The sequence below is a fragment of the Watersipora subatra genome, chromosome 1, assembly GCF_963576615.1.
Source record: "Watersipora subatra chromosome 1, tzWatSuba1.1, whole genome shotgun sequence".
Classification (NCBI taxonomy): domain Eukaryota; kingdom Metazoa; phylum Bryozoa; class Gymnolaemata; order Cheilostomatida; family Watersiporidae; genus Watersipora; species Watersipora subatra.
This window is the reverse complement of record NC_088708.1, coordinates 6358014-6376299: the sequence shown is the minus strand read 5'-3', so window position 1 is coordinate 6376299 and position 18286 is coordinate 6358014. Positions and strand designations below refer to the sequence as shown.

The 18286-nt window shown below is 36.9% G+C and overlaps 1 protein-coding gene across 1 annotated transcript; it reads left to right on the top strand.

Annotated features, from left to right (window-relative positions):
- Positions 1-1704: 1704 nt before the first annotated feature.
- Positions 1705-18286, top strand: LOC137385906 (GDP-mannose 4,6 dehydratase-like). Its single transcript, XM_068072514.1, has 10 exons — positions 1705-1852; positions 3990-4034; positions 9059-9146; positions 9801-9910; positions 11704-11896; positions 12183-12415; positions 15577-15695; positions 16593-16689; positions 16814-16882; positions 17956-18286. The coding sequence occupies exons 1-10, from the start codon at positions 1763-1765 to the stop codon at positions 18016-18018; spliced, it is 1107 nt and encodes a 368-aa protein (XP_067928615.1). The 5' UTR covers positions 1705-1762; the 3' UTR covers positions 18019-18286.

Below are 18286 nucleotides of genomic sequence, written 5' to 3'. Positions count from 1 at the left end.
AGTAGAGACGACTCCCATACAAAAGGTAATTAATTAATGGTTAGTAATTATAGTCAGCATTATCACGTTATATTAACTTACGCCTACATTTTCAAAAATTGTGGACTAACATTAATATAATACTATCAGATTCAGTACACAATCTGCTGGTCTCCTGAGTTAGAAATATCACTAACTGGGAGGCTACAATATGGGAAGATGTGGTAAGATATAGAAGCATGTGATAAGGTACAGCAAACTGCCAATAAATGACTAGCCGCATAAGTCTGTGGTTTGGTGTGGTATAGTAAACTATTGTGTGGTATGGTATGGTGTAGTATGGTGCAGTATGGTGTGATATGGTGCAGTATGGTGTAGTATGGTGTGATATAGTGTAGTATGGTGTGGTATGATGTGGTATGGTGTAGTACGGTGTTATGTAGTGTGGTATGGTGTAGTGCAGAATGATGCAATATAGTGTGGTATAATGTGGTAGGGTGTGGTAAGGCACAATTTAATGTTATAGAGGAAGTAAAAATATAAACATGCATGCATATTAAGGCATGATTTATATGCAAAGGTTGAGGTCAACAAAGATATAAAAAATTTAAAACTCAAAAGCTAAAAAGGTGCTGAAAAAGAAAAGGTGCACAACTAAATGAGACAAAAAGAAAAGGTGCACAACTAAATGAGACAAAAAGAAAAGGTGCAGAAACTAAATGAGACAAAAAGAAAAGGTGCAGAAACTAAATGAGACAAAAAGAAAAGGTGCAGAAACTATATGAGACAAAAAGAAAAGGTGCAGAAACTAAATGAGACAAAAAGAAAAGGTGCAGAAACTAAATGAGACAAAAAGAAAAGGTGCAGAAACTAAATGAGACAAAAAGAAAAGGTGCAGAAACTAAATGAGACAAATTTGTTTAAAGATCATTTAATTGATAGAGGACCTGTTCAATACTTTGGTATTAAAATAGTAATTAATAATACATGTATATTAGTTTGGGATTTTTTAATACATTGTAAAAAATGGCCACTCAAACTTTATGAGCCAATCAAAAGCAGTTATTTTTATCTACATTTTTTACAGTAATATTTTGTTCACTTATTCAGTTTTTATTTTGACCGCATGGTAATGGAACTGTATTTAAAATACATGTTACATATTGCACAAAACTGTGTTCACAACATAAATTTGCGAAAGTGTTTTTTCAGAATGATTAAAACTTGCTATTGGTTTTTTATTGTCATTGGGTAGATTGGCAGATAAATCGATGATGAGTTGCTTAAATGCAGTAAACCCCAACTACTGTAGTACCTTGTTAATCATGACAATGTTGCAAAACATAGTGAAATACTAAGTACCCTCACTTCAATAATTCCTAGAGTTTTTCAAAAGTTTGCTTAGTTGACTGAATGTAAAATAATTTTACAAAAATCCAGCAAAGCCTAAATCACCCGTTACCTTAATATTTTTAAACGTCTACAAATTAACAAACGCATAAAACACGCCATCAAATTGACCCATATACGAAGTTGCAGCCTCTTGCTGCATTGCCATGTCTGGAAATTTTCAATGATCTCTGTAGTATAGCCTATTAGCGCTCAACGTTCGTGCGCTGCAATTAACCTGAGTTCTGAAGTTCAGGCTGTTTTTGAGATAAAAATACAAAAGAAGGGCGCTATATCAAGAAGCTAAGTATAAGTAGCGGCATTAGTTGGCTTGGCTGTGTTTTTTCATTCATTCGTCATCGGCGTTGTCATAAGTAGATCCAGCAGTTTTGAAATGGCTTCTAACGGCTTTGGTGGCGAAGAAAGTGATGCAAAAAAACCGCGTTCTCAAAAGGTTGCTTTAATATCAGGAATAACCGGCCAGGTATGTCGTAGTTTGTTTTAATGACTGTTCGTTATTGTGATTTTTTACTGCATCAACGTTCATGTTGGAGCTCGGTTACACTTGTTTTTATTTTGTAACGTAGCAAAGTATGTGCAACCTTAGCGAATGCTTGAAGGTAGTAGGGTATTAATAATGTTAGTTGGTTAGAAAATCTAACTCTGTTTCTTCAAAATAATGTTCATCAGACACCAAAACTTAATGTTGGTTCAACCGTGTGTTATTATTAATTATGAAACTGCCGCTTCATTCGGACTATTCACTGTCAATTGAACGTTTGTTTTCTATAAAAAGTCATAGTATTTAACTTTTTTCTATAAAAAAATTACTTTGAATCATTTGTATGAGGAGCAAACTTAGACTTACTCATGGATGAAATTACTGTAGTTCGTAATAGTTTACCATTTTGTTGCCCAATTTATGATAAATGAGGCTTACGCTTCCATAAGTGTGTTTGTGTTATAACTATTTTACCCTTTGTAAATTAAGCATTTCATCCGTTAAATGCTTTTTTGAATATATATATATATATCTTCTATGGCTGGAAGGCAAGGTAATATTTGTATATATGCTGAATTTTTGTGTTAATACAATTCAAAAGGCAATTAGCTCATCAGACACATGGTAGTATTAGTTGTTGTTTTTATTTTGATCATTGTTTAGAGTAGAATAACTTGCAGATATCAAGTAATGTTGCAAATCATCAGTCAAATTATTATATATGTATATATCCTTAAGATCCTTAAGTATCCTTGAAGAGCCCAGTTGTACAAAACAGATTTGTAGTGATAACTAGCTAAATTTTGTTGCCTGTATATATATATATATATATATATATATATATATATATATATATATATATATGCAATTGTTTTCTTTGCTTTATCAAGTGTGATTGAACAGGCAACTATAAAAGATAATGGGCAAGTTCAAGAGCATTTAGTGCGTACTGCGAAATTACGACGATTTAAATACCTAAAATGTCAGTAACATTTTGTTCTATTACATTTTCACTTACGTCATTGGAATAAAAATTCTTAAACTCAGCATGCATGTACGATGATATCAATATAGTGTGCGTGCTAGTGACGAATGATGGCGGTTTTACTGGCTCATCAGATAGATCAGGTTGATTTGGTAGTTCAGGGAACAATCTCAAGGTTATTGGCAAGATTCAAGCCTGTATTCTTACAGATCATTACTGTCATTTCTGAGAGGCCAGCAAACTGCGCCTTGTCTGGTCATCAAAATGCACGTTTGCTGATGCATTGTTTAGATGTCATATGAAGGTATTATGTATTGGCCTCATATTATGTATTGTAACGTCATTGAACTTCTGGCTCGTTTAAGCTTGGCATTAGATTGCTTTCACCACCTGGTTGGTGTTCACGAGTTCATTCAGCCATAATCGTTTAGGTGCCAAATTTAAATTCTTACAATATATGGCAACCTTTTACAGTGTTGACTAGTTTCACGCGGTGCAGGCTGTACGGGCTATGAAAGACTATAAAATGACAGTAATTTATTAAAAACAATCTGATCTTGCTTATTACCATTGCTTGTGAACACAATTAAGTTCCCATTTAAAATCTCAAAATGTGTTCTTTGAGGCTGAAGTAAGGGGTTTGGGCGCTGGAGTAGATGTGACGGACTGGATTGCACAAGCTAGTTATGATATTATTTATAGCAAACAGTTTTATTGTTACTCCTACGTAGGCAGGTAGTAGGCACAATAATTATTTACTGATGCTCTCAATGGCTTTGCTCACTGGTTCAGGACAAATGGTCTGAAGCCTGACCTACGGGAGAATGGGCGGGTGCGCCGCTTGACTTGTTTGAATAAAAGATTGAATACAAAAGCTTACAACACGCAAGCCAGATGTAGAATTATCCACTCATTCAACGTTCTACGTGGCACTTTACCCCTCTCATCCTGCATAAGTTTAGAATGCCAGTATGAAATGCTCAAAAATATGCTGCCAGTCAGTAATGGTTATACCAAGACGTAACGTGTGTTACTTCTCTCATATATGTGTTGTCTCCCATGTCATACCTGGGACTGCTTGACAGGTTTATTGTCGGGCTCTTAATTCAATCATTGTCTTGCTGTTCTTTGTAGGATGGCTCCTACCTGACCGAGCTTCTGTTGGACAAAGGTTATCAGGTGAGGGCTGCATATCCTCTTTTTTCATTTTGTCTCAAGATTTGCTGACAAATAACGATTTCTTTGGCAATCTTTAATTAAGCGCAGCCAACAATGTGTTATATTTTTATTTTTTCTGTCTATTATGTGTTTTGAGCTTTTTAGAATGGATGTCTATTTGTTACAAGCCCTAGTCTCTTAGGGTGGTTGTAATGCCTGGTTCGGACCAACGTAATGCGAGATGCGGCGCCCTGCTATGAAATTGCGATATGACAACTAAATCCTGCATGTACTCCACAAGAGCATTATCCTGCGCAGCCATGTGAGGCCACAGCATCTCGCACGCCATCTATATGACACGCCATACATACGACATTGGTCTGAACCAGGCATAAGTTTCCAAAGCTAACAACGTCAAAGTCTCATTCAACTCAAACCATAAATTGCTACCATCTAATCACTAACTTATAAGGATATACAGAGACAATTCTAGTTACATTTCAGTAAGCCGAGTATTGCCCTACATGGACCACTCAAAATTGCAGTGCATTGCTTCATGCTCACTGAAGGAAAGAATATTTTTAAATTGATCCGCCAACTGGATTGCCCTAAGCCGGCACCCACTAGTCGGCCACATAATGTGAGGAAAGAAAAATGGTTCGCTTTGCTGCTCTGTAGTTTGTTATAAGGCAGTTTTTCACTATTAGCGTGCAGCCATTGATCACCTTTTCCAATTGGGTTATTTTAGTTGTCAAATATCATCTGTTGTTGACAGTGTCACACACCTAACCTCAGTAAAAACTTAATACAATAATTTCACTGATATTACATTAGAGTAAAAGTGTTGCTAACTCAACACAAACCTACTCATAGAATTAAAAATTTTATTTTTTAAAGGTACCTAAGCAATGACATATTTTACCGGTAAACTCGACACAAAATGTTAAAAATTTAATAGGAGAGATGCGCATGTAAATTCACAAATAGCAATAAAATATTTAGTAAATTAACAAACTCTCCAGAGACTCACTCATCTCACAATGAATCAAAAATTCCCTTTTTAGAATACTTTTGCACTCTCCATAATTTTCAGTCAAAAACTCTTACTAAGTTATGGTATTCAGTATTTATGTAATTTTGCATCTAGCAAAGAGAGTATATTGGAAATTGAAATAAACAATTGAACTAACTACTGCAAAACCTCATATAACTGAAACACAAATTGCTCAGGTCAAATATTCCTGTACTGGTGTAATGAACATTATACCTATCCCTCAGCCTATACACACATTGGATCTATCTGCGTACCCTAGGACACTTTTATTTCGCTAGTATTTAGTTTCGTGAGTAGCACACAGAGTAAAATTTCACTGCAACTTAATTTCGCGGCTCTGATGAGTGCGAAAATATAGTGATGTGAAAATAAATGCAGTGGAGAAAACAGATTACATTCCTTAGGTTCAGTTCGCTAATAAGAAAAAAATTCAATTTAGTACTAGTTCGTATTTGTAAACCGCAGGTTGAAATGTGTGGGTGAGATCGATAATTCAATTTGATCACTTGCTGCCATTTGTTTCTTGAACTATCAATGGCGTATAGGTCCCTCCCGCCGTGACTTTCACATTCGAGTCCCAAGAAGAAGAAAATAGATAGGTAACAACCAACTTCACAACCAAAACTGTACATGTACAACCCTTTCGCTGCCATAAACGCATTTATGCGTTTTCTAGGGGCCACTGCCATAAACGCATTTTTGGACTTTCTCAGCAATTGCGTGGTAACCTGATTTTATTATTCGTTGACCACATAACTCACGGTCTTTAAGACTTTTATGAAATTGACAGTGTTGTCTGAAGATTTCTCTATAAAATCAGCCTAAAACAACGAGGCAATTTTAAACGTTTGTTTGAGAATTTCTAATCTAAAAACGAACATTTTTGTGTGAGTTCATTAACTACCGCGCGCGAGTCATAAAACAGGTAGCTAGTTGATGATGACAGTATAGCCAATTAGGATTTAGATTTTCGTGATTATACAGATAATTAAAGTAGCAGCACTGTCTCTGATAGTGGTGAAAGTAATAGTTTTGTAAGAGTGAGGAACATCGTGGAGGATTGTTTTAGCTTCGGATCGATCGTAGCTTCATATAGCTTTATCATCGCGCACAAGTAGAGATACATTGAATTTTTGCATAGCAATATTGGTTGAAATGTTGGCAAAATAAAATATATAACAAAAATGTTCTAGGTAGAGATTGAACTTGAAAAAATACTGTATACATATCATGAAGCAATATTGGCAATTTCGGTAAAATGGCTGGCACTAGGCCGATAGCGAATTTGTACATGGTTGGCAGTGAAAGAGATAATGTGGTTGGACCTGATGAGGGTTGATATTGTTTTTGGTTGGTTATAAAATTCATCACTACAATAATTATTCTTCAATTTTATGACTTCACCTACCAGACTTTCATCCTCATCAGTTACAAATTCGGTGACAAAACTGATATCATCTTAATTTGCTTTGCCATGCTGCTCAGTCGGTGTATTAGCTATTATGAGTTTACCAGAAATTTCCCATTGAGCTCAACCACAGACGAAAATTGCCTGCATTTCTAATATGACGATTTTATTGTGGATATCAACGGATAAAGCTATTTAACTTCGCGTTTTCGCTCGTTCGTTATGATAGTTTAGTTTCGCTCATGAAATTTTCGCGAGAAGATGGCACTGCGAAAATGCCGCGGCATCTAGCGTGAAAGTTAGATGCCGCAAATACATAAGTGTCCTAGGGTAATTTAAATTAACTGAGAACAACATAGATAAAATAGTGGTAAGCTCCTGGTGTTTATTTTACTAGTTGTGTAACACTATTAGCTGCTATACGTATTAGTAAACAATAATGCATGCTTTAGCTACTTCTAGGCAGTGTTATGCAAGCTCGGATGTTTATGTCCACTCAGACATTTATGGTTTTAACAAGCCCATCTCATAGAGAGTAGACAACTTGAGCTAAACAAGGCTGTTTTGAGATCATTTATAGGATAATCTAGCGAATTGTTTAAAGCTGTACTTTTCAGCTAGGAATTAAGTTAAACCAGCACCTTTGTCAGTTTGTGATATTTATTATCATCCTTAAAGCACATTTACATAAGTTCTGTTTCAGCTTATTCGGGTTCTTCAATATATTGGCTTTCAAATGAGTCATTGTTTGACATGGTGAGGCAGACATTGGTTGGTGTTTATAGTATTTCCCCAAAGCTCTACCGCATAAATGTTCAATGGTATAGGCTCAAAAATTGGGACATCACAATTTTCATACTCGGTGTTGTGTGCTCTTACCGCTTATTTTATTGCTCACCACTTATATTTATCAACTACGATAATGACGCTAGTGGCAGGCGAAAGTAGGACAACTCCAGAAAACCAATGAAGATGACAAAGAAATCAGTGTCATTAGCTCTCCATATACAGATTATTTTTATGATAAATAACTCGGATTCCAAGCACCATACTATATTTTTCTGGTGATATTATGCACTAGCCCTCTCTTTTTATTGTGATGTTGAGGGGCACGACTGAGGCTAATTAATTTCAAGCATTGCGTAATCTCGCAAGAGTGCGATCTACATATAGCCATAGGGCCAGCCACTGCAGGTCACAATTTAATCGATGTGATTTCATTACCTTTACCACCATGGGTGGTTAACAACCAGGTATGTTGTTAGTAGTCATGCCTGTTTTTGTTTAATCTTATTGTAGAAGTCAATTAAATTAAATCAATCGTTGGGGTTGACTCACTCTACTTCAGGATTGTTCAAAATAGAGAAGCCTACTGTAAATAACTTAATCTGCCTATAAGCTAGTATCATACACAAAGTGATTAATTTAACTGTTCAATACACCTGTTTTCTATTTTCCATATACCGTAATTTATTATATAATAATATATATGTATAATAATAGTATACTGTATTTATAATTTTAAAATATTTTTTTGATATTTAATTACTAATTAGTAATTAATCAAGTTATTAATCATTTCTGTATGGGACAAACAATGCCATCATATAAAACAATGTGATAATAATTACTATAAATGTTTAAAGTGAACGAAAAGATGAAAAAAGTAAACGCTAACATTCACCCAAAATCTATTAACCCAGAACATGTGTTTGTATTGTTTGGGCGTTAGCACGATACCCGAACATTGTTGATTATCTAGAATGCTAGTTTATTATTAGCGCTCTCTGGGTTTAAGAGCACCGATTGTCACAGAAAAGCGCAGCCTCAATGGCAGCGAAAGGGATCGACCTAAGGCTAAATGATAATTATGACATCACATTGTGGGAACCACAACCAAGTGTTTTTTTATTGCAGGACATACTTTTGATACCCTGTTTTTCATAGTTCTATTATTTTTTGTGTATTGAATATAGGCTCATTCGAAAGCCAAGACTCTGATGTACTGAAATATATGATAAAAGTACTTATGTAATTGATGTGAAGGTGAAGGGATGATCTTCAACAGCTCATGAAGGGCACATCTAAACCAGCTGTTCTTCCTTTCAGCTGTTACTGCCACATGTGCTCGTTGATGCTTCATTTGCTTTTATCTTCTGTTGCTGGTTATTAAAAAGATCATCAACCTGGTCGCTATGGGGAAAGAGAATCAAGTTTTCCACTAGAGAGTTGGACAAAACAGTTCAGTGGTTAGGATAGACAACTCCTTAGTGGATGTAAATTAGGCTGGCCTTACTTAGTTAGGTGCAAGTATTTAGTAATAAACAGCTAGGATGCAGTGAGGTGGAGAAGCTCTTAGTTAGGAAAGTGAACCGGTTTCTAGACTGTTAACATACACACTTCACCCAATTAGTAAACAAGGGCTGCTGCACTACAATTCATAAAAGCCCATTCCGTGTTTATAGAGCTACTACAAAAGCTCTCATCCTCTGGGAGTTGGTCAAAGGTTGCTGAGGTGAGGCATGGTAGAAGATATTAAAATTGTCAGTATCATACTTATGAGTCATTCATGTTTGTCTGCAGGTACACGGCATCATCAGGAGGTCGAGCTCTTTCAACACTGGAAGGATCAACCATCTGTATTCCGACTCCGCAACACACTCTGGCGGCTGTAAGTCCTTGTTATATATTTGCAGCCTAAAGAACGTTTCTAGCTTGATCCGTATATGACTGGTGTCTGTATAGATATTAGCTGCTGGCAATGCTTTGTAGCTTCCTAGCTTAGATTTTTTGTCTAGTAAAGCAAAGAATTTTTATATCTCGTTGATGGTATAAAACGTTAGGATCAAGTTTTAGACTTGTAGTGTTTTATTGTGAAGCTTCTGGTGTTGGGATTGAGCTCAAAATTGTAGACATTGTAGGTTTTATCTTTGGAAAATTGGCTGCTGGTGAGTGTTTGAATCCGATATCTTTTCGACTCATCATTTGCAAGGTGGTTGAAGCATGCTCTATTTTCTGTAAGGATTGTAGCGGAACCTAACACATTGCAACACACTGCCTTCTTGTCAAGGTTTTGGATCTTTTAGTCTGATTTTCTTATAAAACAATCTACAATGCTGGTGAAATCTTCGCTGAGGTTGGGAATGAGGGAAAGTTTAGTAGCGCTCTCTGAACTATAGGACTTGGTGAACATTAGCTGGTAGTGAGGTCATTACAATCATATCATCAGCTAGATTTGTAATTTCAAATAGCCAGTGTAAGCTTGGCAAGTTCAATAGGTCTGGTGTATTCGCTGTGAGATTATGAGTGTTGTTACTGTTTTCAGCGATGAAGCTCCATTATGGAGACCTAACAGACAGTACGTGTCTCGTAAAACTCATTTCCCAGATACAACCCGATGAAATATACAACCTGGGTGCAATGAGTCACGTAAAGGTAAACCCCTGATGCTCTCAGCACTTTAATAACTTGATGTTTTGCACAATGCTTTGGACGACAGTTTCATTTGAATGTGTTCTATTAAATTTTCAAACATTGGGAACCAAACAAATTTCAAGTTTAGCAGTAATAGGTTCATTCAAATACATTATTTATATCTGTCATCACAAGAGCCAGTCAGTGCCGGGAGACACTAACTATTAACCATGAATTATGAGAAGGTCGTTTTTGCATATTTTGTATGCATCATTCTATTTATGACAGAACTTTCTTCTAGTAAATACCGTAAAACCTCTATTTAACGCTATGGCGCTGTATTTTTCAACCTTCCCCTATAGTGGCATTTTATTAAAGGGGGCGTTCAAATAGAGGGTTGCACTATCGGGTACCTAGGCTATCGGGTACCTAGGCTATCGGGTACCTAGGCTATCGGGTACCTAGGCTATCGGGTACCTAGGCTATCGGGTATCTAGGCTATCGGGTACCTAGGCTATCGGGTACCTAGGCTATCGGGTACCTAGGCTATCGAGTACCTAGGCTATCGGGTACCTAGGCTATCGGGTACCTAGGCTATCGGGTACTAACGCTATCGGGTCTTTACGCTATCGGGTCTTTACGCTATCGGGTCTTTACGCTATCGGGTCTTTACGCTATCGGGTCCTTACGCTATCGGGTCCTTACGCTAGCGGGTCCTTACGCTATCGGGTCCTTACGCTATCGGGTCGTTACGCTATCGGGTCCTTATGTAGCCTGTCTTGACAAACTGTTGGTTTTGCGGAGTTGCTCCCCCGTCGAGCGGGTGAGCAACATAACAGTTTGTCACAAGACGTACTGCACCTGATGCATCAGCTGCACTTATGGGGAGTTGTTCTTTTCCGTCTATGCGGCGTGGCTGCGATGTTATGGCGGTCACTCCATTGGCAATCATAACGGATTTCGCGCAAAAGTTTATGTAGAAAAAAATAAGACTACAACGTTTAACCAAAGCCCAGTTTCTTTTACGTTACCAGAAACGTTAGTAGAATTTAAGAATAAAATAAATTGAAAGTAAAATCCATAAGAACAAATAAAACTGACTGATACAAAAAAGAAATAAAACTGACTGAGCACACAAATAACAACATGTTTAGTCGCTGTTGTTGCCTAAGTTCTCAGGTTCTACTAAAGTTTACCGCAGAGACTGGTCGCTGGTTAAACGTTGTAATCTTATTTTTTCTACATAAATTTTTGCACGAAATTCGTTATGATTACCAATGGAGCGACCGACATAACATCGCAACTAAGCCGTATAGACGGAAGAGAACAACTCCCCATAAATGCAGCTGATGCATCAGGTGGAGTACGTCTTGTGACAAGCTGTTGTGTTGCTCGCCCGCTCGACGGGGGAACAACTCCGCAAAAACAACAGGTTGTCAAGACAGGCTATTCCTTACGCTGTCAGGGCCTTACGCTGTCGGGTCCTTACGCTGTCGGGTCCTTACGCTGTCAGGTCTTTACGCTATCGGGTCCTTACGCTATCGGGTCCTTACGCTATCGGGTCCTTACGCTATCGGGTCCTTACGCTATCGGGTCCTTACGCTATCGGGTCCTTACGCTATCGGGTCCTTACGCTATCGGGTCCTTACGCTATCGGGTCCTTACGCTATCGGGTCCTTAAGCTATCGGGTCCTTACGCTATCGGGACCTTACGCTATCAGGTATATTTTCTATTTGTTGCAATATTTGCTTAATCTTAGGGATATGCATATGCAGTAGCAAGTCTTCTCTTAAAAAAACCTGTCATCCTGCAGGTTTCCTTTGACTTGGCTGAGTATACAGCAGATGTAGATGCTGTCGGTGTGCTCAGGCTGCTTGATGCTATCAGAACATGCAATCTGGATAAAAAGACCAAATTCTACCAGGCATCTACTAGTGAACTATATGGCAAAGTTCAGGAGATACCCCAGAAGGAGACGACTCCGTTTTATCCCAGATCTCCCTATGGTAGGAATTTTTTGTCTGCAAGTTTCATGAGTTGCAGATAAAAATATAAATCTCACAAATCTAAAGCAGCAAGTGTATCACTTTTTTTTCATTCAGCTCCAAAGAAATTTATTGCTGTTTCTTCTGTTGTGGAAGGGATTATCATTATGTGTGTTCGTTGGTTTCGTTACTGACTAAAATTGTTACTACGAGTTTATCAGTCTGACTCGCTGTACTACCATGAATGCTCCTCGGAAAAATGTTATGTGCTTGAAACAGATAACATCTCGCTTGTATCTTCATTTAGGTGTGGCTAAGTTATACGCATACTGGATTATAGTGAACTACAGGGAAGCCTATGATATATTTGCCTGCAATGGTATTCTGTTCAATCACGAGAGTCCCCGTCGGGGGGAGACATTTGTTACCAGGAAAATTACGAGAGCTGTCGCTAAAATTTATCTTGGACTGCAAGACCACGTAGAGCTAGGAAACATAGACTCAAAAAGAGACTGGGGTCATGCCAAGGACTATGTGGAGGTACGAGACACTCAGCCTTGCTTTTCAGTTTTATTAATTAGAATAGAATAGGTTAAATGCACTGTATGGACTTTATCACAAACTGTACTCAGAGTGCCTCAATCCTTTTTTAGAGGCAGTGTTTTAGGTTATGGATCCTGGTTGTTGCACCTTCGCTTAGTACAGTAGAAACTCTTCTTACAAAAGTCTCCGCATGTGAAATTTCCAGGTTACAAAATGTCTTCATAGAAATATTGCTCTGAATGACACAAGATGCTTTTAAATACAAAACGTGCTCCTGGTTTGAAAGTGGCATGCCTGAACTGCTCTGTCATTGGCTAACGTCTAGCAACCTCTTGCCATCCTATTGGTCGGTTGGTTTTTCGTGAGTTTGTAAAACTCGTCTCATTTGGTTTCAGTTGCTAGTGAACTCGGAGTGGATGCCTAGCCCAGACGGCCAACGCTAAAAGTGAACAAAAATTCTATTCGTAGTTTTTGTTCATTATTTCTCTGTTCTTCTTTCTATGTGTAGTTTTCTATTTATATTGCAGCAATTTAACCCTAACATAGGGTTAAAAGGGTTACAGGGTTTTAATCAATTTTGGTAATTTATACAAACATTATGTTCGAGTTTTATGGTGCCATGAAATGAATTAGAGCATCTATAAGATAAAGTGCCTTCCTACTTACGGAATTTTATTCTTACAAAACATCATCCGAAACAAATTAATTTCGTATGTTGGGTTTCTACTGTATTGGTGTCATAGACCTGTCTTCGTTACCAGCTAGTGAATTTTAGGAGTTGCCTTTTGTTAAAAAACCATGTGTTGACAACTCCTTTCGTCACTGCTATTCGTTCTCATCTTAAACAGATACTGAAGCGCTCCATCTTTATTTGTTAAAATATGGGGATGCTTGTGCATGAGTCATAGACTGGAAATAGTCAGACCTCATCAGCTCACCAATAGTTCAAAGAAAGGGTGGTTGAAAAATGAAATGTCAAGGGTGGTTGAACATTGTGACTTGTTCCAACCCGATGCCCAATTTCATAGTTTTTTTTGTGTTGACATCAGGAATAGTCATAAAGTTTATTGCATTCAATTGCTGCAGCTGTAAAAATATTTTCAGATGCTATAAGGACGAACCTTGACCACACAGCTGTGTATAACAGTTTGGAAACCTTGTGCAATAGTATCTCACACGGATATTTCCTCACAAAATTGTATAAAATTTATGTTAGATCAAATCGGCATTTATCATATGTATACGCTAACAATGGCGCTGTTCAAATTTACAAGTGACTGAGAGTTGCTGACTTTACTGATGGTTCTTTTCGACTGGTTAGCTTCAACTAGTTTAACTAGACAATTTTTAATCTCTTTATAACTTGCTGAAATACTGTTTGTAAGTTCATAGTTACAAGCAACTGTGATCAACCAATGGTATACAGTATTACCATCTTGTAAATCCATATAGAAGTTGCTTGTTCCTGTTTATTAAACTGCAGGAGTTCGCAACTTTTCTATATTCTAATAAAAGAAACTTTAGCGCTGTTACCCTATCAAATATTATAAATAATAGGGATTTTACGTTATTCGAACAGTAAAATACATGTAAATTGCCTAATCCATTCCAAGACCTTTCCAAACTTGCCCTTTGACCATACAAAAAGGAAAATCTAGACTTGGCTTTTTAATTTGTGGGCTGTATCGTAACTGCAGTATTATTAGTTTGCATCGACAACCTTTTTCTGATCAACTTCACTGGTTTTATAGACCATGGTTGTGGTAATTTTACAATAAGTTGATGGGAGCGCTCATCTTCGACGTTCATTTACAACGATTTGCTTATTTGTTCTAAGTAACAAAGTATATTCTGCCAAGTAAAATTAATAACAAATATTTTATGTCTACAATAAGGCAAAACAAAAAAAATTTATGCTATAAAAATTGGTACTACACGTTTGTCGTGTATCTGTACCCAGTTCAAGGTGAGGATAAAAGATAATTTTCGACGATACTCCAACTCGTGACATTCAGGTTGATAGACCGGCGCTGTAACACCCGCACCAATCAATCGCTTTTAAAGCACATCAATTACTTTTATCATATATTTCAGTACATCAGAGTCTTGACTTTCGAATCAGCCTATATTCAATACACAAAAAATAATAGAACTATGAAAAACAGGGTGTCAAAGTATGTCCTGCAATAAAAAAACACTTGGTTGTGGTTCCCACAATGTGATGTCATAATTATCATTTAGCCTTAGGTCGATCCCTTTTGTTGCCATTGAGGCTGCGCTTTTCTGTGACAATCGGTGCTGTTAAACCTAGAGAGTGCTAATAATAAACTAGCATTATAGATAATCGACAATGCCCGGGGATTGTGCTAATGCCCGACCAATATAAACACATGTTCTGGGTTAATAGATTTCAGGTGATTGCTAGAGTTTACTTTTTTCATCCTTTCGTTCAATTTAAACATTTATAGTAATTATTATTACATCGTTTTATATGATGGCATTGTTTGTCCCATACAGAAATGATTAATAACTTGATTAATAACTAATTAGTAATTAAATATCAAAAAGAAAAAATATAAAATTAAAATATTTATATTATATTCGAATAAATTACAGTATATGAAAAATAGAAAACAGCTGAAACAGTACTGAAAGCTGAAACTACATATGTAATTGATGTGCTTTAAGTGTTTATGAACAGTTCTCATTGTCGACACTTCTGATGATCCCTCACGACGAACTGGAATCTCACAGAAGTTGAATATGGGTGATGCGCGAATAGCATAGGCGCATCACCAATATTCACCAATATTCACCAATATTCATCACGAGATATACGCACATCATTTTTTCTCTTGCAAGTCCGGCAAGATAAATTACCGTTCAAATTAAGTTCGAGAACTCGCCTGTCTTGACACTCTGTGTTATATTGAATTTTTTATGTGGCTCGAAGCAAAAACTTCACGTAACTTGAGATAGTAGTTTTACTAAAGCAACTAAGTTATCAACTGTTGCTAGGAAGGAAAGATATTTATTTGTTTATTTTTGAACCATTTTAAACCAAGAATATCAGACAGTGTTTGGAATTGTTATCTCGCTTATTATTTCCATATTCCTGCCTTTTGCTGGGCTAATTACTTTTCGATCGTATATTAAAGGCTATGTGGATGATGCTGCAACAGGATACACCAGAAGATTTTGTCATATCAACGGGGGAGACAACCAGCGTACGAAAATTTGTAGAACTTGCATTTGCCGAAGTTGGCATTGAGATTGAGTAAGTGTAAAACATTATTTGTATGCTTATCTACTGTACTGCAGATAAGCAAGTACATTCATTGTGATTTTCGTACCTTTTATTACTGCTTACATCATTTAAATACTAGTCTTTCGGAGCTTCATCCTATGTGTACGAACATCATCCTATGTGTACGAACATCATTCTATGTATGGAAATCGTCAAACTAAAGATTTGAACCCTTGAAGTAACCTTCACATCACGCCTTTCCTTTGAATACTGGATTCTATGGAGGGTTCTTCAGCGATAGAATGGGATCTTTGTCAATTTTATCTGCTGTAATTAATATTTGGTTTAAATTCAAAACTGTCTATTAGAGTTTATATTGCAGCCATTCATATCAGGTTTAAACTTTATATTGAAACCAAAAATGCAACAAAACAGATTGCTTATTGACTTCAAGTATGGAAACCTCGGAAAGCAGTTGATGTCACTGTATGAAAGTCAATAGTGACTAACAGACATGTAAAATATTTTCAGTAATTTATTCTTTTATGAACCAAATTTGGTTTTAGGACAATATTTGTAACAATCTGCTGTGGCTGTACGAAAATCTACTTACAATCGTTTTGGAACAAGGAAGTGCAATTATTTCATTATAGTGCAATTGCATTATTTATTTTGCCCCATATTATTGAGCAGTAAGTTGTCTCTGATGTCTATTTGTTGCGATTTTTGTCCATAGAATAAGCTCCGTTTTTGGCTAAAGTCTAAAAGTCTAAACGGTGTACGCAAGTAGGTGATGGTGTAGAAGAACCACATAGCTGTATAATGGTAGTTGATATTTGCCAACACTGAAAAGGCAAAAAATAATCGCTGTATTGATAGTGCTTGTTTATTAACAGATAATGAGTGGTAAGTCTCCTCTGGTTGTAGGTGGGAAGGAGAAGGCCCCAATGAGGTTGGAAGAAATAAGGCTAATGGAAAGATTGTTGTGAAAATAAATCCAAAGTTCTATCGTCCAACGGAAGTGGTGAGCTTTTCTTACTGATAATAATTTATCAATCGAACTCGTATCAGGGTTGTCTATCACTTTCAATGGTTGTCTAATGGAGACAGGTAAATCTGGTACTGTGTAACTCCATGGCATCTTACAGGATCTGCTGCTTGGAGACTGCAGCAAGGCAAAGAAGCAGTTGAAGTGGACACCCAAGTACAACATCCAGGTTCGTGATGCAAACTCTCTGCATTTACTGCTGTGTAACCAGTCATCACATAACTGTGACTCTGTACATATAGGACTGTGTAACCAGTCATCACATAACTGTGACTCTGTACATATAGGACTGTGTAACCAGTCATCACATAACTGTGACTCTGTACATATAGGACTGTGTAACCAGTCATCACATAACTGTGACTCTGTACATATAGGACTGTGTAACCAGTCATCACATAACTGTGACTCTGTACATATAGGACTGTGTAACCAGTCATCACATAACTGTGATCAGGAACATTATATTTTAGAACGTTTTGTAGTTGGATGGTTTATTTTGTGAATTATATGTTCATAAATTGATCAATGAAATTAGGTGATTCCTTTACACACTAGCTGGTTACTACATGTGAGATTTGGTTGGACTCATGGCAAGTCAGATTGAGATGAATGGGTTGATTAACAGAGCTTGAAGACGGCTTGAAGATGGCATCATTTATTGAAACAAGGCTGAGTAACCCGATCTGGCCACTGCAGTAGCAATGCAACTGTTTAGCTTGTTAAGGGAATAGTTTTAAACTCTGGCAACATCTGAGTCATGACGCATGCGAGTTGTTGGATTGTCGGTTGATCGAGCATAGTTTTGGCCAGGTGTGTTTGTTATACTATATACAATTTTGTTTGTCGAGCCATTAGCTCAGCTGTCCGGCCATTCAATTCTCGTATGTAAACTGGTAAAAATCAAACAGGGCAATACCTGTATTGAAAAGCTGCTTTATACTATTGGCATGTTTTGTGACAAGTGTTTGCCTCTCCCCGAGTGCTTATTGTTTTCTGTTTTTATTATTATTGCTGGAGTGTTGACGGATACCCGTGTGTTTATTTGTAATGAAAGCATTAAATGTGTCACTTAGCTAGATTTTTGACATTCTGACTTGCTCATTGATGACTTGAGAACAATCATAATTCAACATAGAAGCTTTTTATATTCTTTAATAATATGAGGATAAAGACTGTCAGAGAGAGTGACGTGCGTCTCTTGAGAAACCAATCATTAAAAGATGCGTTCTATATTTATAGAGTCTTGTGAAAGAGATGGTCGAAGCTGATGTCAAGCTGATGAAAAGAGACCCGGATGCTTAATATCTTGATATCGCGATTTATACTCGCCGCTACACAATCAAGCATTCTCTATTTCTGTTTTAATGCATATTACAGCCTCAGAAATCTCATTTAGATTGTCTCAATCTTTACTAGATTCTTGTCAGCATGCATTCCACCGTCTTTCTTATTTCTTTTCTGTCTCATCATATTCTAGGAATTTATTCTGGCGGAGCTATATTTGTTTTAACTATTTATTTTAATTCTTTCTTAACGAAGTTTTCAGTGTCCTAATATTATGTAATCGGTA

Coding starts and splice junctions, on each gene's coding strand:
- LOC137385906 (XM_068072514.1), top strand. CDS start 1,763: ATGGCTTCTAACGGCTTTGGTGGCGAAGAAAGTGATGCAAAAAAACCG. Junction 4,035..9,058: donor TGTTGGACAAAGGTTATCAG/GTGAGGGCTGCA, acceptor GTTTGTCTGCAG/GTACACGGCATCATCAGGAG. Junction 16,690..16,813: donor TCTATCGTCCAACGGAAGTG/GTGAGCTTTTCT, acceptor GGCATCTTACAG/GATCTGCTGCTTGGAGACTG.